The sequence below is a fragment of the Dromiciops gliroides genome, chromosome 4, assembly GCF_019393635.1.
Source record: "Dromiciops gliroides isolate mDroGli1 chromosome 4, mDroGli1.pri, whole genome shotgun sequence".
Classification (NCBI taxonomy): Eukaryota; Metazoa; Chordata; class Mammalia; order Microbiotheria; family Microbiotheriidae; genus Dromiciops; species Dromiciops gliroides.
Window position 1 is genome coordinate 145,711,560 of NC_057864.1, and position 23,150 is coordinate 145,734,709.

Genomic DNA, 23,150 nt, shown 5'->3' on the forward strand with positions numbered 1-23,150 from the left:
CCAAATTACTATTGAGTAGGAAAATACAAATGAAAACAACTCTGATGCACCCCCTTACACTTATCAGACTGACTAACATGACAGAAAAGGAAAAATGACAAATGTTGGAGGGGATGTGGGAAAATTGGGATACTAAGGCACTGTTGGTAGAGTTGTGAACTGATCCACTCAGTTCACATGAAACTATGCTCAAAGTTGTATGTGTGTACTCTGTGAGTCAGCAATATCACTGCTAGGTCAAAAACATCCAAAAAAGGGAGAAAGACCTATTTGTAAAAAATATTCATAGCAGTTTTTTTTTTTTTTGTGGTGGCAAAGAATTGGAAATTGAGGGGATTCCCATCAATTAGGGAATGGCTGAACAAGTTGTGATATATGATTCTGATGGAATATTTAAGAAATGATTTGCAGGCAGATTTCAGAAAAACCTGTAAAGACTGATATGAACTGATACAGAGTGAAGTGAGCAGAACCAAGAGAACATTGTACACAGTACACAGTATACAGCAATATTGTATGATGATCGAATATGAATGACTTAGCTCTTCTCAGCAATACAATGATCCAAGACAATTCCAAAAGACTCATGATAAAAATAGTATTCACATTCAGAAGAATAATGTATGGAATCTGAATGCATATTGAAACATAATATTTTTACTTTATTTTTTCATCCCTCTTGGGTTTCTGTCTTCTTTGATTACATAACTAATATGGAAATATATTTTTCATAATTACATATATATAACCTATATCAAATTGCTTCCTTTCTCAGGGAGGGGAGAGGTGAGAGAGGGAAGGAGAAAATTTAGAACTCAAATTCTTTTTAAAAATCAATATTAAAATCATCTTTGCATATCATTAGGGAAAAATTAAATTTAAAAAATTGGAATGAGTCCTAATGCAGGGGCCCATTATCTCAAATACACTCCACCACCTCTATAATTAGTGTCGACCCAGGACTCCTTAAAAACCCACCTTAACCATTAGACAGGTTTAGAAATGGGATGTCTGCTTCTTTGCACTCTTCCTCCCCTTCCCCATTTTCATTCTTTTGTCAGAGACTGACAAATCAATGTTGTTTTTGTTACTATGTGGGGCTTGACAATATGTCCTGACCCCTTAGTATTCCTGTACTTTTTTTTTTTAACTTTTTTTTTTTAAGTGAGGCAATTGGGGTTAAGTGACTTGCCCAGGGTCACACAGCCAGTAAGTGTTAAGTGTCCGAGGCCGGATTTGAACTCAGGTACTCCTGACTCCAGGGCCAGTGCTCTATCCACTGCACCACCTAGCTGCCCCTATTCCTGTACTTTTGAACTATACTCTGACTAGATCCACAGTTTCCTTTCTGGACCACTACTCTGTGATACCTCATACCATATCAACCCCATCTGAATAATGTTCCTATTCCCATATTTCCTCCTCTGATATTGTGCCCACCAGACCTCATGTTCTGTTTTTAACAAATTGTCCTTCATGTTAGAAATGTATCCTAGAAATTACTTCGTATATATTATACTTATTTATATGTATATGTGTTGTTTTCCCCATTAGAATGTAAACTTTATGAGGGTCAGGACTGCTTGATTTTGTGTTCTCCTCCCCAGTACCTAGGACAGTACCTGGCATATAGGAGGCATTTCATGCCTATGGAATGAAAATGAATTAGACAAAACTTTATTTAAATGTTTACTTTGTGATAGGCACTGAAGTTTTAAATATATTTGTTTATTTGGGGGTGGGGGGAGAAGAACTCTGATTGCAACAGCATAGGAACCTTCCAATATGAAAACTCTCCTCTATCAACGCAGATCAGCAACTCACCTGTTACTTGTAGTCTTAGTGTCCTGGGGGCATCAACAGGTTAAATGACTCGCCCTCAGTCACAATTTGTGTCAGCAGCAGGACTTCACTCTGATCTTCCCTGGTCTAAGTATGACCCTTTACTTACTATACTGTGCTGCTTCTCATTGTGAAGATATAAAAATGAACACAACATCCTTATATTCAAGCAGCTTACATTCCACTGGGAAGGGGGCAGGGGCATTAAACAGATGAAAACATAAGCAAAACCAAAATAATTTAAGGAGGAAAAGAGAAGGTTTTTTAGAGGTGGCACTTCAGCTGAGCCTTGAAGGAAGCTAAGGATTTTCAATCAATCGATAAACATTTATTAAGCACCTACTATGTGTCACACACTGTACTTAGTGTTGGAGAAAAAAAGGGGCAAAAGATAGTCCCTGTCCTCAAAGGAGCTTACAGTCTAATGTAATGCAAGCTCTCTATATAATAGGAAATAATTAACAGAGGGAAAGAGGGCTTAGGGAAGGCTTCCTCTGGAAGGTGGAACTTTGGTTGGAACTCGAACTTGGGGAAGTTGGTATTCACAATAGAGGAGGGAGAGTGTCCTAGGCATGAGAGAAAGTCAAAGAGAATGCCCCAGAGTTGAGAGATGGGTGCCTTGTTAATGGAATAGCCAAGAGATCAGTGTTAATGGATTTAAGAGTATATGTGTGGGAGTAAGGTGTAAAAATCCTGGAAAGGTAGCAGGGGGATAGGTTATGAAATTCTTTGAATGCCAAACAGCGCATTTGTATGAGGGAATTTACTAATTAGTAGTTTATTAAGAGGTAGAGGTGAGGCATTATTTCATTATAGGCATGGAACTTGGTGATATAGGCAAGGAAACAGAGAAGAAAACAGGCACGTGTACACTAGACTCAGGAAATCCCCATAACCCCTCCTGCTTCTATCTTTTGAATGTTGGCATTGGGTGGGAAGGGCACCTTTTAAAAAAGCTGGCTTAAGGAGACGAGGTAATACCCTGATTCTTTCATCTCTGGAGGCTGGTTTCTGTTGGGGGACTTCCATGTGTCTGGGCTGTGGCCCCAAACAAACATTTTAGTCTGAAACTCTGATTGTTAAAGAGAAGGAAGAATTGCATTTCACTATATTGGGTGTATCACAGATTTTTCTCACCTCTCTCTTTGGAGCCCCAGTTTCCTCATCTTTAAAGGGAAGAGATGGGGTTAGACGAGCTCCAAATTTATGTGTCTGATGTTTTCTTTTGTACAGATTTGGGTAAAGATGCATAAATTAGAGATGCTTTTTGTTGTAAAGTGAGTCCCTAAGGTATCAAGTACAGTTAGGGAGAAAAAGGGAAGCTGTTTATTAGTATATTACATGATAAAAGCATTTCCTATTTATGACTTTCTCTCAGTTTCTGGTGAGGTCTTAGCAGAACAGACCTCCAAAGGCTGACAAAGATACTTGACATCCTTTTGCATGGAGGCCACCAAGGTTTGCTTGAGGTTCCCCAGTGTAACCAAGTTTAGAGATGGAAATTAGAATTAAAAGTTCTGGCCCTAGAAGCCTGGGTCAAATCTGTTGGGATACACCACATCAGCAAAAAAGCCATTTTTTGTATTGCTCTTTCTTTCTTCTTTTTTAATCTCCTAGGGGATACCTGAATGACTTCCAAATGTTCAAATAGCATGCTTTCATTAACTAAGATTAAGACATCTTTTGTGTAGCACATGCTGAAAAAGATAGATTATTGGCCCATGAAAAACTGAATGAATATGAATTAAACTTTAAATAATGCTGAAAGAGCCAGGGGACCATTTCTTGAGGCAAAAAGTTGATTATTATATATTAATCCTGGACTGAATAATCAATTTTAACTTTAAATTAAAGGGATTTGTCTTAAACCTGCTTGCTTTGCACACAGTAGGTATTTAGTAAATGTTTATTGACGTTTTAATGTTACTAGGGACTAAAACATACAGCACACATACACATATGCATGCACACACACATGCACATGCACATGCATGCACACACACAGTCCCCATTCTCCAGGTTAAGTTTCAAAGCCAGAAATGACCTGAAGATCTGATCTGTGGATCCGTAAAATAATGGGGTTGGACTCGTTACCACTGAACTCAAAATCTATGGAGGTGTCATAGTGGATAGAGTGTTGGATCTTGAGTCAGAAAGACTTGAGTTAAAATTTTGTCCCAGATATTTATTAGTTTCATGAATAGCAATTGTTTTTGTGGTTCTGGGCAGAAACTTTGAGGGTCTTCACTTCCCAGAACGATATTTTTGTGATGGTAAATTAAGTCATCTTTTGTCTCAATTCTCATCAAAGTCATTAAATGGATATTGCCTCAGACAAACTAGGTCCTGGGAAAGACTTTAATTTAGAAAGGCCAAGGGCTCTACTACATCCTGGGTCATCGCCAGTCATCTTGACTTTTGTCTTGCCAATGACACTTCAAAGGAGAGAGTGAGGCTGATGACTTGGTGCAGCTCTGCCTCTCTTAAATCCAATAGGTGGGCAAGTTGAGACATCATCCTCATGATGTCATCGATTCTCTTTGACAATGAAAGATGAACAAGTACTGGTCAAGTAATTTAACATTCACCTGCCTTATTATCCTAATTTGTAAAATGAGCACCTTTCTCTCAGGGTTGTTGGGAATTAGAAAAATGTTGGCTTCAAAAACATTCTTCCTCCCCCAAATCCCTTGCCTCAAGTTGATTCTGGAATTGAGCATCAATAAGGATGTGTTGAGCTTTTTTATTTTCTTAAAAGGGTTTTGGCTTTTATATCTCATAACAAACATCATTTCATAGATAGCTAACTTGAATTTCAGAATGAGTATTTTTTTACAGTTAGTGGTGAGATTATTTTCACTATAAACCTTTAATAACCAAGGCAAGTAACAAACAAAACTTTCTAGTAGGAAAACGTTGTTGCTAGTATCTTTCCTGCCTTCAATCTTCTTTCTGTGTGTTCATTTCAATCCATCAAGAAGCATTTAGGAAACTCCTCCCATGGCACTGAGCTAGGTGCTAGGAATACAAAGACCAAAAAAAAAAAAACCCAAACATTCCTTGTCTTCAGGGAACTTACATTCTCTTGGGAGAAACAACACACACACACACACACACACATAACTAAGGATACACAAAATAAATACATAAATATAAGATTTTTGACAGAAGGTGGTAGAAGCAACAGATGGTGATCAGTCAAGTCCTCATGTAGAAGCTTGTACGTCAGTTGAGCTTGTAAGGAAATTAGGGATTCTAAGAGGAAGAGGAGGTAAGGGGGGAATATATAACAGGGATGGGGGGCATCCTCGTGTGAAAAACACAAGGGATGGTAGAAATGTCAGTTTGGTTAGACTGCAGAATACAGGAAGGGAAATGTCATATAATAAAACTGGAAAGGGAGGTTGGTGTCTGGTTGGGAAAGGACTTAAATACCAAATATTTCAAGCATTCGATACTCATATTTTCTCCTATCACTGATCAAGTGACTCCTGGCATGTGCCTGACATAGCATTAGACATGGATTTGAGTAGTGTCCCATATATTTGGTCTTGTCCAATTCCTTCTTAGCTGTAGGCAGTTGGGTAGCACAGAGGAGAGAGCACAGGATCTGCAGTCAGGAAGACCTGAGCCTTCAATATTAATTAAAATCCAGCCTCAGATACTTACTAGTTGTGTGATCTTAAGCAAGTCATTTAACCTCTTCTTTCTCTGTTTTCTGAACCATAAAAAGGGGAAAAAATAGCACCTACCCTGCAGGATTGTTGTCAAGATCAAATGAAATAATAATTGTAAAGAGCACAGTACCTGGCACATAGTAGGCAGTATATAAATGGTAGCTATTATTATTATAAAAGCTTTTCTGTCCTGTATCCCATTACCTCATCACCCTGTTGTATGACGTTCTAATTAGGCAAACTAATCTTGACAAGGATGGCAAGGAAAAAAAAATCATTACCTTTTTCTTCCTAACCCAGGATAGGCTCTTCTCCTCAAGAGTCTTTTCCTATGCTCACACAAAAAGGATTTCAGATTTAAAATGTATGAAATCCTTAACTTGGTAAGCCCAATACATATGGAGCTTTTTCTGTTCTCTGCCTCTTTTTCTGGTGTTTTTTTCTTCCATTAGTTGGGTATTATTACATTCCACCCCAGGTATCTAAGGAATGAATCTAATGGTTTGACAGCAAATTTGCCAGCAAGTTAGAGGGGGAGATATTTGGGAAATATAAGTAGTAGTTCTAAAATTGTCAGGAGAGGCAGCATGGAGTAGTGGATAGAGCATACTGAATAGGGATGCTCAGGACTTGAAAAACCTGGGTTTGAGTCCTGCCTCTGACATGTACTGGCTATGTGACCTTGGATAAGTCATGATCTAGGCAACTTTCTAAGATTAAGTTGCAATGAAGGTACCAATTTGTATTGGTAGAGGAAGTTTTCACACTCAGGTGTTCTTTATGCCAATGCCAATGAAATTTATGGGTTCAGGTCTTATGTTTATTTAAAATCATACCATATGGGAGATTGCCAACTCAGATGGCACAACAAATGGGTTGACTTTGCTGATAACACAGCAAGGAAAAGTGGCCAGCACCACCAAGGTAGAATACATCAATGGTATCAAGAATAGCAGACAGATTCCTTCACTTGGAGCTGACATGGAGGAATTCTGCTGGAGCCAAAACTTCAGGAAGAGTTTGAAAAGCAGTTGTAAATAGTAATAGACACTGCAAAATTGTTCACAGCCCTGAACTAAAGGCCAACCCTTCCAGGAGAATGTTTGGTGTTACTTTTATATTCTACAGTTATTACTTCTTAATGGAGGAATGAACTTTAGTGTGGGTTGAGAGAGAAGTATCAGATTTAGGATCTCATTGGTAGGAAGGTACACTCTACACTGTGTGTAGAGTGATTCCCCTGGAGTCAGGAAGACCAGGGTTCAAATCCAACCTCAGACACTTACTAGTTGTGTGGCACTTGGCAAGCCACTTAACCTCAGTTTTCTCAACTATAAAATGAGGATAATAACAGCACTGACCTTGCAGAGTTGTTGTGAGACTCAAACAAGATATTTGTACAAAGTGTTTGGCAGGGCAGCCAGATGGCGCAGTGGATAGAGCACCGGCCCTGGATTCAGGAGGACCTGAGTTCAAATCCAGCCTCAGACACTTAACACTTACTAGGTGTGTGACTCTGGGCAAGTCACTTAACCCCAATTGCCTCATCAAAAAAAAGTGTTTGGCAAAGTGCCTGGCACATAGTAAACTATATAAATGCTTATTACCTCACCCTGTAGGGAACTCCTGATGCAGATTGGTTCCTATAACTTACAGCCTTAGAGAGTTGTCTTTCTAATGAGGACTTACCCAGAGTTAAATAGCCAATGTGTGTGAGTGATAGGATTTCCTGATTAGGCAGTCCCTTCTCTATTCACCACATCACATGCCCTCATTATTTGTATTTTGTTTGGCTTAATATGAATGAGAGATTTTAAATGTTGATGATCTAGGTACCTATTGGTTTTGTAAAAACCTTCCTCCTTGATAGTCTCAGGATCACAGAACAAACCAGACTTGGAAGCCAGGGGTGAGATATAAGAACAATTGCCACATCCATTTCTCCTTTAAGTCATTCAGGGCTTTGCTCTGATGACCTACTGTTTAAAGTAAATGAGGATTTCATTTCTAAATTTGGTTTCCTATGGTACAACTGATGGTGCCTTCATGACGTGCACTAGGAGACTCATTGCACAGTCTAATAAATAGTCTTTGTGAGTTGAATTCCCTCACTGTAGCCTTGTCTCTCATCCAAACAGAAACACCACAATATGGGGACTACCTAACATCAAACATCCAAGGCAAAACAAAATGATTCACTGCTTCCAAAACAAGTGCGCAAAATGTAAATTATTTCAAAAAATAGAACTAAGGCCAAGCTCAACATGAAATGCCAAAAAGAGTCAGAGATAAAGAATGTATGTGGGCACTGAGTTTATCATAGGGAGGAATATATAGGACTTTTCCCCTTTTCCTTCTAATAGGCTTGAGACATTGAGAAATAGGTCCTGGTCTGCTATGAGGAAAAGGGATTGGACCTCTTTCACATTAGAGGGAAGGAATGAAGGAAGAAAGGAAGGAAGGAAGGAAGGAAGGAAGGAAGGAAGGAAGGAAGGAAGGAAGGAAGGAAGGAAATATTTACACATTTATTAACTACCTACCATGTGCTAAGTGCTTTACAATTATTATTTCACTTGATCTTCACAACAACCCTGGGAGGTAGATGTTGCTATTATCACCATTTTAAAGTTGAGGAAACTGAAACTGAGGAATGTTAAGTGACTTGCTCAGTGACACACAGTAAGTATCTAAGGCTGGATTTGAATTCTTGTTTTCCTGATTCCAGGCTCAGTGTTCTATCCACTACACTCATCAGCTGCCTCTAGGCAGTACTATGTATGTGTGCAGAAGCACATTTAGCCCAAATCGATACCTTAGAACATCAAGGAGAATTTGGTAAAAAACAAAAACAAAAACAAAACACCACTGCATTGAAATATGATTCAAGAAATCAGTTCCCATGTGGGATTGTTGCTGGGCTATAGGTTTATCAGCGACAATGAGAAATATAAAAGTAACCTAGACATTGCCATATGAAGATTACTTAGAATGAAATATATTGGGGCTAAAGGAAACCCATAGAGCATGAGTGATTTTCAATTGACACCCCCCTCCTTCACATTCAGGGATGCATGTTATTAGAACTAATGGATTTGGGGATGATAAAGGAATCCCTTAGTCCCCATTATTGGATATGGGGGAAAGGGGTGCTGTCAAAGAGGAATCACCATTAAGCCAAGAAGAGCCACCTACTCATAGAATTAAAAGTGAGAAATGACTTCTACTTTTGTTTTCCTCTTTCTATCTTCTGAATGTGTGGCTTTAAATTCTCTCTGGAATTTCCTGTTGTTGAGGAAATAGTGCCTCTCCTCAATCTCCAGTGGCAATGGCAATTGCTTGCATGTGGCATTAAACACATGTACAGGGTAGGTGGGCATAAGACTGAATATGACATCCCTATGTCTTGTATTTCTTTTCCTGATGATAGGTAAAATGATAGATTCAAACCATGAAATGACTTGACTTGAACCGTAAGGGAATTTTCAGAAAGTACAGGATTGAGGGGAAAGGGAAATGGCACTTCAGTTGTACTGTAAAATGTTGCACAATTTTTTTGTGTTGATTTACCTGAAGAGTATGGGACTTAAGAATTATTGTTTCATGTTTTAAGTCTTTGTCAATACATGATTTTAAATCTTTTGTGTTGTAAACATTTCTGTTTTTGTAGAGGGAATAAATAGCTGTCCCATACCAATTTACTTTATATAATAAATACCCTTCTATTCCCTTTTGGAGAGACCATAGTCATGAGCCAAACCTAAGCTTTTTTTAAGTAATTGTCTTCATAGTTCTGCTCTGGGTTTGGGGTATGATGAGCCAGAAACAAGAAGAAAGAATCTGACCCCTCTCTTTATGAGATTAGCTTCTTCTAAGACTGAACCTGGTTTACCTGTGAGCTCAGAGATGGAGTATTTTAATGGAAGAGGGTCCCCAGACTTCTGAGTGAGTCATCAGCAGTTGTGTTACACAAACATTTTAGTTCATTAACACTTGAAAGACCCCGCACATCAATTGACACACAAATTTCATTATAACTTTACTTTGAAAATAATCATTATCAACCTCTTTTCTTTGTCTTAAGGATAAAAAAAAATCACTGTGTCAATTGACATAGCTTGATCCTTCAAGGTATTCTTAAATACCTTCTAGTAAAAGAAGAGCTTCAGAATGTTCCCCAATGGGAGTAACTCCACTGTTGGTACCTCACTCACCACTCAAGGGCTTGTCACAGAGCACATCTACGGCCACACTGCTCAGCTCAGGCCTGTTTAACAACTCCATCCAGCCTCATTCCCAGCTTGTCTCAGGATTTGAAGCACCTGTTCACAAAATGGGGGAGAGGAGGCCACATTTCATAACCTCAGGCCTTATAGGGATCTAAACATTAGAAAAAGGGAATAATATCAGTAATTGACATTTATAGAGTATTCTAAGATCTGGAAAACATGATACATACACTATCTCATCTGAACATCACCACAACTTTGTGAGGTAGAACCTCCGGATATTATTAGCCCCATTTTACAAATTAAGAAACTGAGGATCAGAAGAGGTTAAGTCACTTACTGATAGTCAAACAACTAAGAAATGTCAGATGTGAGATTCAAGGCCGGGTCTTTCTGATTCCCAGGCCAGCACTTTGCCTGCAAGGTTAGGGGTTTTTAACCTTGTTTAGGTCATGGACCCCTTTGATGGCAAAAATCTGGTAAAGCCCTTTCTCTGAATCATGCTTTCAAATACAAAAATCAAATATATGGGATTATAAAGCAAACCAACCCTATTGAAATAGTTATATATACACATATGCATATATAAAACTATATTTATATTTATGTTATATTTATGCATATGTACATGTTATATTTACACACATGTGTATGTATATTTATTCAACAGATTTCTTCATATATACTATATTATATATATATTTTTTATATTATTTGTGTATATGATATATACTTGTGTTATTTATACACATGTACATTTATATGGCATAAGCTCATAGATTTCAGTTTATGGACTGCTGCCTTAAGCCATGTTGCCTTTTCAAGCTGCAATTAAAAGACCAGTAGGGCTAGTATCACATATAGGGCAAAGTAGAGTGTTCCCTATAGGGTATAATATTAGGAGTTTGGGAAGCCCTCTCCCCCAGTACATTCCTTATTTATTCACTGATACTTTCAATTACTTTAACAAATTGATCTGTGAGAGGTAATGAACTGATTAATTTACACTCAGGTCTAAGTAACTGATAAGATTCCTTCTGAGGACAGATTTTGTAGGGGCAGATGTTTATAGATAAAACAAGCTTAGGGAACCTGAAAATGGTGGGAGTGAGAGGGAGAGTAGGAAGAGGATCATAAAAGGCAAGCTTCACTTACTTCATAGCTTTACCTAGTGCTGGCCTTGCAGAGGAGATGCGATATGTATTCTTTACATGGGGTGAAGAAAAGGTAGGACACCACCGTCAGGTGGTTCTAAGCTCTTCTCCTTAGGCCAGGGTCACTGCCACATAGAATTTTAACTCAATTCAACAAACATTTATCAATCACTACTGTGTGCAGAGTGGCTTCTGTCTTAGACATCTTTTTTTATTTTTATTTTTTTTCCGGTGAGGCAATTGGGGTTAAGTGAATTGCCTAGGATCACACAGCTAGTAAGTGTGTCTGAGGCTGGATTTGAACTCAGGTCCTCCTGAATCCAGGACCAGTGCTCTATCCACTGCGCCACCTAGCTGCCCCCTGTCTTAGACATCTTATTGTGTGTCTTGTCACCACCTACATACTTTCTGCTTTTCTACCTGGGAATGGGCATCAGATCAATGAGACCATTGTTTCTGGAATGGGCTTGATAATTAACTGATCTATTGCACGTTTCACCAACTCTTCTCCCCAGACCCAAAGTCCTTTCTCTAGCCATTTAGTTTTAGCCTTCCATCAGTACAAGAACATAAGATCCTTGGGGGGCATGGACTGTGTTTTGTATCTGTGTCCTAAGTACTCTGCATAGTGTTTGAAACATAGTCCTTAATAAAGGCTTGTACATTAATGGAATCTCTGCCATCATGAAGCTTACAGCCTAGTAGAGTGGACTTAGATTCAAATGTGTTGTTCCCCACAAGTCACAATAACAGCTAACCCTTCATAGATAATACCTAAATTGCATGGGCACATGGATCTTTGTTTCAGACATAGTTCACTACTTTCTTTATTCTTGTGTGAATAGAAGTTAGTCACTTGCTCTTTTTGCAGGCAGGAGAAATTAATTTCTCAAGGACAGAAAATTACCAGGAACAGGAAGGGGGCTTCCATTGCACATGAGCAACATTATGAGTGCTTGGTGCCACAGGCAAGCTAATGGGGAGCATTTATTTTTCACTGAGTTTGGATGATAGCTAGATGACTGGGTTGTCTGTAAATCTCGGTTGTCATAAATTCAGTGAATATATATATATATGCCCACCCACACACATACACATATACATATGTGTATGTACATGTGTGTGTATATATGTGTTTGTATATGTATGTGCGTGCGTGTGTGTGTGTGTGTGTGTGCGCATGTATGTATAAAATCAGGAGTTCTTGGGAGTGGCAGTCCTATGACTGGTTTGGAAAGCCAGGTGGCTAAGCTAGGCAGAGAGAAGAGAGACTGCTGAAGCATATGGTAATGGAGATTGGAAGCATGTAGGCGCCCTTCTTGGCTGAGTGATTAGAGAGTGGTGTATCCATTGTGGGTTATATAACTTCATTGCCCAACATCCCCCAGAGAGGGGACTCCCTATTTTCCTGACATAAAACAGATATACTTTGGAAATAAAATTGTTTGTACTCATCAGTGGCCATGATCCATAAAGACAGGAAGAAGGGGGTGGGGCAGACTGGGCGTTGAGTTAATTAGAATTTGTGGTCATCCTACACAAGCTTAATGAATTATTTCAGATTTTGGGTGACAACAGAATAAAGGAGGACATTGACAAGCTGGAACCTATCCAGAAGAAGGCCACCAGGACAGTGAGGGGACTATAGACCACTCATGTTACATTCAACTCAGTTCAATAACCATGTACTGATACGAGGATCATTTGAAGGAACTAGAGATGTTTAGACCAAAGACAAGAACTCAGAAGGGTCATGGTAGCTTTTTGGAAAAGAATCATGTGGAAAAGAATCAGCCTGGTTCTCTTTGGCCCCAGAGGACAGAATTAGCAGTAAATGGATAGAACCTGCAGAGAAACAAACTTAGGCTTAACATAAGGAAAAATTTCCTAAAAATTGGAGCTGTCAAAAAGCAGATGAATATGCCTTGGAAAGTAACAGATTCCCCTTCACTGGAATTATGTAAAGCATACGTTGGATGATGACTTGTCAGGGATATTGTAGAGCCGAATTTTTGTTCAGGTACACATTGAATGCCTCTCATATCCCTCTCATTTCGAAGAGTGTGATCCTTTCTAAATGTTGTTGTCCCAAGTTTTTGTTGGGGGCCTATAGCAACTTTTTCTACATCTACTAAACCTGAATCTGATTCGGAAAGCATTTTCCCCCCTGATTTGTTTTCAAGTATTCTTGGAGGGAATTGGGGTTGGGGGAATAATTCCCTAGTTTCTTGGCTAATGGTTTGCAGATAGCATGAGTACCAAAGTTTCTAAATGGAGTTTTCCTTTCTAGGCCTGCCTACATGATGCAAGCCTTCCTGGAGTAGATGGCAAAGGGTAGGGGAAATCTCTGTGGAAATGGTACTGGTGATTGGCATCTATTAGTACAGGGATAAAAACGGCATTGTTGCTTATGGGACAGAGAAGGAATAGGATAGCTGCCAACCTTCCCATGTGAATGTGTTCTGATTCATGAAGAACTAAGTACAGTTGTGCCTTTTAGGAGACAGCCCATTTCCTTGTAAGACCATAGAGTGGAAGGAGTTAAAGAAACCAAATTGGCATTTGACCACATTTAGTTCTGCCCTTCTGTTCCACGTGAAGCCAATTTCTCCCCTCTCTTTTTTCTTTCTTTCTTTCTTTTTTTTGGTGAGGCAATTGGGGTTAAGTGACTTGCCCAGGGTCACACAGCTAGTAAGTGTTAAGTGTCTGAGGCCGGATTTGAACTCAGGTACTCCTGACTCCAGGGCCAGTGCTCTATCCACTGTGCCACCTAGCTGCCCCTCTCCCCTCTCTTTAGCAAGATTAGAGAGGAATCTGAATGAGGCAAAACTCTTCAGAGATTCAGAGGATGCTCTCCTTGCTCTTCCTCCCTCTCCTCCCTCATGTATACATGCCCAGTGCTGTGAATAACTGCTTCATTCTAAACATGAAGGCCAATACCAATGACAGTGGGGGTCTCCCATCAGCCCGATGTACATAGAGGATGCTGAGAAAGTCTGGGGGGGGGTTCAGAAGAAGAGCTCATTACTGTGGCTTCAGAGAAAGGGGCCACAGAGGCAGAGCAGCCACAGAGATGCCAAATAAAATCCAACTTGGAGAGAAGCCAATTACACTCATTGCCTTGCCCATTCCTGCAGAGTTTAGCATCTGTTGGGAATGACACCAGTGTAGACAAAAATTCCCAACCATCTGATTTCACTGCAGTATCTGTCACCCCAACCCCCAGTACTTTCCTGGTCTTCCACAGTGTGGATGTTGCAAACTTAATGGCAACTTAAGGGGGAAAGTTCTCTCAAGGATTACCTGCTAGCTGGCAGGCAGATGGCCCAAGACAGGCGGGGGCAGGTCAGCCTACCAGAGGGGAGCAAGAACATTGGCAACGAGATGGAGCCAGAAGGGCTAGTTCTGAACCAAAGGTTCCCTTTCCTTAATCCCAGTAGAAAGTCAAATAACTGCAGCTTAGCCTGCACCCCAGAGGCCAACACTCCTCCAAAATCACTGCAGCAAATTCGGCAGCTCCTGAAGTCTGAGTGCGGGGGAGCCTTGGGGAGGCAGCAGCAACAGCAGCAGCTAGTGCCAACTGATCCACCCCACACGGTCCCACGCATTGCACTGCAGACTCAGGTCTCCGTCAATGGAGCAGATTTTGCATTCCCAGATCTAGCCACCCACCTGCTCCCAAGGGACCTAAGGAAGGCATGGCTCAGGCCACAGTGGGCCAGGTCTGGCTGAATGAGATATAGCATCTTCTGAACTGGAGACTCCCGTAAATGTCTGCGGACGGCTCGAGGGTTTCCATCTCCCTGAACTCTTCCCTCCTCCCCTCCCCCCCGCCCCACAGGGCAGTGGGATTCATGCATTACCTTCCACTTTGGTTAGAGTAAGTACCGGACTGTTGCAAGCGCTGAGAGGGGCTACCCTGGCTGAATGTTTCTTCATGATGAGCCCGTCTGCCTGTAGGAGCTCTTCAGCTGATTGCCTACATCCTGGAGCTGGCTGCAGCAGGAGTCCCTCTCCTTTCCCTATTTTCAACACAACCACTCCTTCCTATAGAAGTGTGAGTGTGGGGGCTTCTTGCGTGTTTCGTGTTTCTCTCTCCTCTCTTCTCTCTCCCTTTTTCTTCCTTCTCTCCTCTCTCTCTCTCTCTCTCTCTCTCTCTCTCTCTCTCTCTCTCTCTCTCTCTCTCTCTCTCTCTCTCTCTCTCTCTGTCTCTCTCTCTCTCTCTCTGTCTCTCTCTCTGTCTCTCTCTCTGTCTCTCTCTCTCTGTCTCTCTCTCTTCTTTCTCTCTCCTCTTTCTTCTCTCTCTGTCTCTCTGTCTCTGTCTCTGTCTCTCTCTCTTCTCCTCCTCCTCCTCTCTTCTCTTCCCTCTCTCTTTCGTCCCTCTGCTGCCTGTTTTGGATACCCTGACTGTTCTCGCTGCAGCAACAGCACAGCAGCTCCTCCTTGGGCTCTCACACACGTACACTCTCTCTCTCTCTCTCTCTCTCTCTCTCTCTCTCTCTCTCTCTCTCTCTCTCTCTCTCTCACACACACACACACACACACACATACACACAAGCACACACAATTTCCTACTTTAAGGTTGCTATAATCCACAACGTCACAGACAAATTCACTCTTCACTCCAACCCCACAGCCTCACCTACTCCACTCTAGGCATTTAGGAGCAAAGATACATCCATCCAGCCCTGTGACCCTGAGGCTCTGGGTTCAGTAGATGGAGGAGGAAGCACCCTTACAGGGGAGGAAGCATTCCCCACCCACCCCTGCCTCTATCTCTGTACAAGAGAGTGGCAGCTTCTCAAGAACTCCCAGACCAATTTTCAAAGGGGATCAGTCCACCAATGGGGTGGTGGTGGACACCCACTATTAAAATATTTAAGCCAGGTGACTTTGCTACAGATAGATAGATAGACAGATAGATAGACAGACAGACAGACAGACAGACAGACAGACAGACAGACAGACAGACAGATAGATAGATAGATAGATAGATAGATAGATAGATAGATAGATAAACAGAGTTTCAACTTGGGATTGGTAGAGTGAGTAATACTTCAAGCAAATTCCTGAAATCACATTTCACAGGAGAAACAAAGGAAATGAAACTGTGGTCTCACAGGACCTTCTTTAGTACCAAGGTTGGTACATTGTCATTTCTTATTCTGAAAGGCTAGGGCAATAAGAAATGCCAGAAGCTGGCAGAACAGAGAAGTAGAGAGAGGGTCTGAGCTGAAACCCACCTCTGCTATTTAAAGTCCTTCCTAAGGAGTGACACTCTCCTTGTGGAGACTACTCATGTATGAATTTCCTGTTACAATCACTTGCCAATGGGCCTGTGGGTAAGAGAGATTTGGGGCTTTTGTGTTATAGAGGACACTGTGACCAACTGCATCCATTCCGAGGTCTTCAAGCTGCAAGTCAATGAAGATTTATAAACTGCTAGCTGCTGTAGTGGATAGAGCATGGGACTTCAAATCAAGAAGTCTTGCCTCACACACTTGCTGTGTGACCCTTGGCAAGTCACTTAACTTCTCTGTGTCTCAGTTTCCTTATCTATAAAATGGGGATGAGCGCACCTCGCAGAGTTGTCGTGAGGATCAAATGAGTTAACATGTGCAAGACATTGCAAACCCTTAAAGGGCTATATAAATGCTAACTATTATTAGATGGCAGTCATTTTATTATTGTATCTGTGGCAGAGGAAGAGATAGGAATGATGCCTGCACATCAAGTTCCCAGAAGCTTCACTGTTTCTGAGTCTTTTATTAGCAGGACCTAAAGAAAGCAATCTTTTACCAAAAGAGGATGCTTTTCAGGTCCTTCTTCCACCCAAAGCCCCATAACTATTCCTTTCTGAAATCCAGTATAGACATTATACATAATTCACCTGAGGTTTTGTTTTGCCTTACAATTTCCATAGCTACACTACTTAACATGTGCCAACATTTCCATTTACATCATTCATGATTTTTAACTTAGTTGTCACCCTGAAGTGCATTTCAACTCAATTTTAACCCCAGTCATTAGTGTGTGTGTGTGTGTCTGTGTAAACACAATGAAATAATAAATCATTTTTCTAAAAAACAAATGATATTTTCAGGTTAGCCTTGGGAGTCTTTTTTTAAATTCCAAGGATATAAAAACAGCTTTTCATTTTCATTCAATTATTGTTGTCAAGGTATTTTATTCTCTTTTAAAAAATTAAATCCAAATCAAAATTCAATAAAAATTAATTTGTATCAAACATATAGAAACCGTTTTTCTCCCATTGAAACATTTGATTTCCAAAATATTTAATAAATTATTTCTTTTTTAAAAATATATTTTTATTGATTATCTTCTTTTGTTCTACTGACTAAATCTCCCCTTATATACCTCCTTCCCTCCTTCTCTTTGGAGTGTGACATTTTTAATGGTACTTTTCATCATTACCAACAAATATAAATTGAGCACATATGGTGTGCAGGATTTTGCATTAAAAAAACAGTTGCCAATCTACCTTTGTACTTTGATGGATACCAGATCTCAACAGTATTGATATTTGCATTGAGCAGGTAGCAACTTCCCCATGCCTTTCCATTGTATGTGATTCTTATCCAGTTCTTTCTGTAAATTCTCTATAGAGTATCTATCAAATGTGTTGATCCTTTTCATTTAAGGTGGGTCCAAGTATAGCACAAGGGCTGTCCATCTCTTATTCCCCAATTCTGTCACATAATCAATTCTTTTCTGTTCATACATATCCTTGATTATATGTGATTATTTATAATAAACATAAAATTTATGTATCTTCATTTTATGATGTTTATGTGCCCTCCCTTTGCTTTTGGTGCTATGAAAAGAGAGCTAACTGGATTTGGAATCCAAAGACTAGGGTTCAAATTCTGACTCTGCTACCTGTACTTTATGGGGTCCCTTGATTTCCATATGACCTCTTTGAGGTTTGGCTTTCTCACATCTGATATGGAAACTGGATGAGATAGTCTCTAAGGTTTCTTCTAGCTTGAAATGAGGCAGCTAGTTGGCAAAATGGCTGGAGCATTAGACATGGAGTGATCAAGTCCAGAATTCAAAGCCAGCCTCAAAAACTAACTAGCTGTGTGACTGCAGATAAGTCACTTCAACTGGAAAATGGGGATAATAATAGCACCCACCTCCCAGAGATGATGGGAGGATCAAATGAGATAATATTTATAAGGCACTTAGCACAGTGCCTGGAACATAGTAGATGATTAATAAATGCTTGGTTTTTCCCCCTTAAATCTTATGATCCATTATGTCGACAGAGAAACTACTATTGATCTAATGCTATCTCCCCAAATTTGAATATTTTCCACAATTGTATATATGGATTATATCCAGCCATCCACACCCTCACCTCTGGGGATGATTGTGACAGCTCAACAAGCATCTACACTTACTAGATAATTAGCCAGGGTAAGGAGTGAAGCCAGAGGCCATGGAACATTTTTAAATTTTTTACCCTAGAGGAAACTAACTTACCCATTTAGGGTTTGAATTCATAATCTTGACCACAATAGAATAGCTCACCAAGCAACTGAACCAATCAGCTGCAAAGTCCTGGAAAACTGCCAGGTTAGCAGCATTGTAGCAATGCATGCTCCTCTAGGAACACTGTTGGACTGAATATGAATAGAGAAGAGAAGACAGCAGGATACCCAAAGAGATGGCACATTAAAATATAGCAGCTACAGGGAAGGTGGATTGAAGGAATGCCGTCAAGCACCCTGCAACAGTTTCAACTGCTGTCACACAAGGGTAGATAGCGGAAACTGTGCCAGGCAGAGAGACCAGGCTTGCTCACAGTAGTGCCAGGTAGGGTAGATGTTTTCAAGCTAGTTTCTCAGGGACTCAACACAAAATACTACTTAACAATTCTGCCTGCTCGATACAGTTTCTTAAATATCACGGACAGTAGCACACTTTGCAAATAGGCAACACAAACAGGAAACAAAAGGCAGTTTCATAGGGACACAATAGCAAGTAAGATTGATGATCATACTGTGATCTTTTCAACTATAATTACACACCTAAATGGTAACCACTCGGTTTAATTTCATGCTTACAAGCTAACAACAATCTACTGTCTACATAGAGTTACCAAGAGAAAGCATTCCTGAGAATCCTTAGTTTCACAAATAACAACAATATAATTATTAAAACAAATTTCTTTCAAACAATGAACACATGAACTAAGAGGAACAGTGTACTGTGTCATCGAATAAAAAGACTGTACTTCATCCCTCTTGGAGTGAAACAAACATGAAAATATGTTATTTCAACACTTTTAGAGGATGGGGAAAGGGGAAAGGAGGACGTCATTACTATTTTGTTGATAACAATTCAGAAGCTGAGACATAGGAAGTTAAGTAGTAAGTTAAGCAAGAACAGTTGCAGAATAGAGAAAAAGGACTCACATTTCCAGCTCCCTATTCCCTTCCAACTTTTAGGTCACATCTATCATAGACTTCTCTTCCCATTAAATTGCTGTAAAACATTGAGCCATTAATTTGAATATGCTGTCATGATTTCCTTTTGTACACAAACAAAGAAGGGATAAGATCTTCACCTCAGGCAGTCTGATTCATGGAATTCTTCAAGTTAAAGAAAATAGGAAGTGCCACTGGAGTACAGTAGAAAAACTTCCATACTGCCACTGAAAAAGGTCTAGGTTCTAATCTTGGCTCTGCTACTCATTAGCACGGTGACCTTGAGGAAATCACTCAGACTCCCTCAGCTTGTTTCCTCTTCTGAATAGATTGAAAAGAATATATTAAACACTTACAATATGTCAAGCACTGTGCTAAGTGATGAAGATACAAATAAATGCTTGCTGATTGAATAATTGACTGAGCTATAAAATGAAGAGGTTAGATGAGAAGATTTCCAAGTTCTCCTTCAGGTCTGATATTCAGTGATTTTGCAAATCTCACTGTATAAATGGCAATGATCATAAAGAAAAATTGACCACACCTAATTCTTGGATGCTGTTTACCCCCTAGGCTATTTCCTGGTTCTCTTACCACACATCTGACTGTTCCTTAGTCTTTGCTAGATCATGGATAATCATGGATATTTCCTAAGGCTCTGTCCTGGGTCATTTCCTTTCCTTTGTCTTTACAGCTTTCTCTCACATTAAACTCCCAATGATTCAATTATTTTCTCTATACAGAAACTCCAAAATCTATACATTCAGCTTTAATATTTCTCCTGAGTGGATCTTTCCTACAGGTATATCGAACTCAGCATTTGTAAAAATTTGTTAAACAATCATTCCTTTTTCTTGGTTCTCTTTTTTCCTCCTCCTCCCATACCCCTCTCCCCCAATATCCAGTCAGCCTTATTATATATTACATCTCTTCATGCAGTCTATGGACCAGCCAAACCAGCCTTCTTGCTCTTTAGCACGCATAATTAATTAGCTTTTCTCTGAATACAGTGAATTCTGTATTTTATGATTCTCTTTCATTTGCACAGATTATACCATATGAAGACTACTGTTCTAGAGGGTAGAACCTAGATAGAACTGTTTTTGACATGCAAAACATTTAAGCAAGTTTCACAGAACATCAGTTAGATTAAAATATAAATAGAAAAATATTCCATAGGCTCATGGGATTAGAGATGTATGCTACCTTAGATGCCATCAGATCTAAGTCCTTCATTTTATGGATGAGAAAACTGATGCTAGAAAGGTTAACTAACAACATTTTATTTTTTGCAATGGCAACACATAAACAGTCTCTCCCTCCAAATTCCCTTGTACCCCATCTCCCAAATCCAGAGGTAGCAATGATAATTTTTTAAAATTTAAAAGAAAGGGAGAGGAAGAGGGAGAGGAAGTATGTAAATCTATGTTGTAGGGTGAGAGGTTGAATGTGGTAACAATACAGCATTAAAACTGTTTTATCCCCTATTTTTCTCATGTCTTTTTTAGAGTTGAATTCTGAATGTTAGTCAATTCCTCATATTTGTAGGAAATATCAATTTTTATAGATTTCCCATTTTCTCAACTAGTAGATCTATGCCTTGTTATTTTATCCCAATATACTCATAGCCCTAAACTCCTAACCATTTTATATTTTAGCATCTTATAGTTAGAGTTATTCATTCAGACACAAAGCCAAAATATTGCTAAGTAGTGCAGGATGGTGAATGTAGAACCTTATTTCGCAATGGTGACTAGAGTTGAATTGGTCACTGCATTAATTTGCACAAATCGTGAAACCAAAAGCCATATTTCTCTTTCAATTCAATTCAGTTCACCGTAAGGTATGTGACATCTAAATGACATGGGTCATCTAAATGTTTAGATATGGCTCACACACAGCATAAATAGATGTCTCTGAAGTCTGAACTACCTTTAAGAGAGATCGGGATTTCTGACCTGAAGAGAGAAAGAGATCTAAGTCCTGATTCTTGCTCTGCAAGCTGTCTGATCTCTCTGAGATTGAATTTCCTCATCTATAAAGTGAAAGTGTATGTAAACTAAGTTATTTCTACGGTCCCTTCTAGTTTTTAAAGATTTCAGTTTCAATTGAGAAGAAGGGGGTAGAATTGGGATTTAAGCAACAGGAATGCCTCAGGCCTCGATAACTCGGAAAGTGGGCATGTGAATTATGATCTACTCATTAATGAAATTTCTATAAAAATAAAATGATTAAAGCAATCATCATTACCCTCAATCAAAATGAATGACATTTATATAGTGCTTTAAGATTTCCCAGGTGTTTTGCATACAATACGTCATACTCTCTTTCCTAAGGGATGCAGCATGGTACAGTGGGAAAGGTATTGGCTCCAAAGTTAGAGACCTTGGTTGAAATACTGCCTCAGATGCTTATTATGTGTGTGGCACTGGGTAATGAGACTTCTCCCTAGATCTCAATGTTCTCATCTGTAAAATGTGGGAGTTGGATTAGATGACTTCTATGGTCCCTTCTAGTTCTGAATCTGTGGTCTCTTTCAACTCTACATCTATTATCATCTTGCCCTAATAGAAACTTCCCCTGAAGACACTGCATGCCATTTCCTTCTCCCAAGGAGCCTCTTCCCCCTCTATGTCCTTCATCAATGACCACTTATTTCCTCTTTAAATTCCAATTCTATTCCCTCTGTTCAATTGAAACTATGCAACTAAATGTCATCAGAGACTAATTGTCAGTCAATGTTTTTTTTCTCAGTATCTATCTTGTCATCTATCTATCTATATCTATTCATTAATTTATTTATCTATTCATTTATCTATCTATATCTATTTATTCATGCATTTATTTATCTATTTATTCATTCATTTATTTATTTTTACTTCTCTGAATCATTTGAAACCTCTGATTTTCCCCTCTTTCTTGAGATTCTCTCTTGTCTTACCTTCTAGCATGGCATGCTATCCTAATTTTTGACTTCTACTCTATCTCTTTTGAGAGCTAATATTCTCTCCAACTTAAATGTAGGAGTTCCCTAAGATTCAATCTTTTTTTTTTTCCCCCTGGAGAAACTGTCTACTCTCATGGTTTGTATTTTTTCCCCCCTGGGCAAGGCAATTGGGGTTAAGTGACTTGCCCAGGGTCACACAGCTAGTATGTGTCAAGGGTCTGAGGATGGATTTGAACTCAGGTCTTCCTGACTCCAGGGCTGGTGCTCTATCCACTGCGCCACCTAGCTGCCCCTACTCTCATGGCTTTGACAATTACCTCTGTGTGAATTACTTTAAATTCCACTTTTTTAGCTCTGATTTTTTTTTTTTTGCTATACTACCATTACTTCTAGCTTGAAATATTTAAAAATGAACCGTTAATCTTTCTCTCACACGTTAACTTTTTTGATGGTCCTGTTTTTCATTGTTCATAGTATCAAGATTTTTCAAGTTTACTAGTCTTGAAACTTTGATAATCTTTGATTTAAAATTCTTCCTCAATTCCCATATTCAATTGGTCACTACATATTGTCAAGTCTTCCTTTGTGAAATTGTTCATATTCCTCCTTTCTTTTTGGTCACTATGGTGTCAAGGACCTTACTAATAACCGATCTCTTTTTCTGTGTTTTTTCTCATTCCAATTTATCCTCCAAATTTTTGCCAGCTAAACCTTCTCAAAATATTATTTGAGTTGTCAGCACTTTGTCAAAAACCTTCAATTGCTCCCTACTGTCTACAAAATAAAATCCAAACCCAAGCTCCTCATGATCTGTCCCTAACCTACCTTTCCAGCCCCATCTCCCACTTATA

At 39.5% G+C, this 23,150-nt stretch overlaps 1 protein-coding gene across 6 annotated transcripts in view; it reads right to left on the bottom strand.

Moving 5' to 3' along the window:
• Positions 1-23,150, bottom strand: part of SLC35F3 (solute carrier family 35 member F3) — a 553,895-nt gene that overhangs the window by 139,146 nt on the left and 391,599 nt on the right. The window contains exons 1-2 of one of the 6 annotated variants that reach the window (XM_043963775.1): positions 14,763-15,111; positions 9,731-9,838 (exon numbers count right to left, since the gene is read on the bottom strand). The exons of 3 other annotated variants lie outside the window; for them this stretch is intronic. In XM_043963775.1, the coding sequence (XP_043819710.1) occupies positions 9,731-9,800 (70 nt within the window). In that variant the 5' untranslated portion in view covers positions 9,801-9,838; positions 14,763-15,111. Of the gene's footprint in view, positions 1-9,730; positions 9,839-14,762; positions 15,112-19,340; positions 19,411-23,150 lie in introns of those variants that run through there. 2 more of the 6 variants (XM_043963778.1, XM_043963774.1) reach the window with 2 other exon arrangements.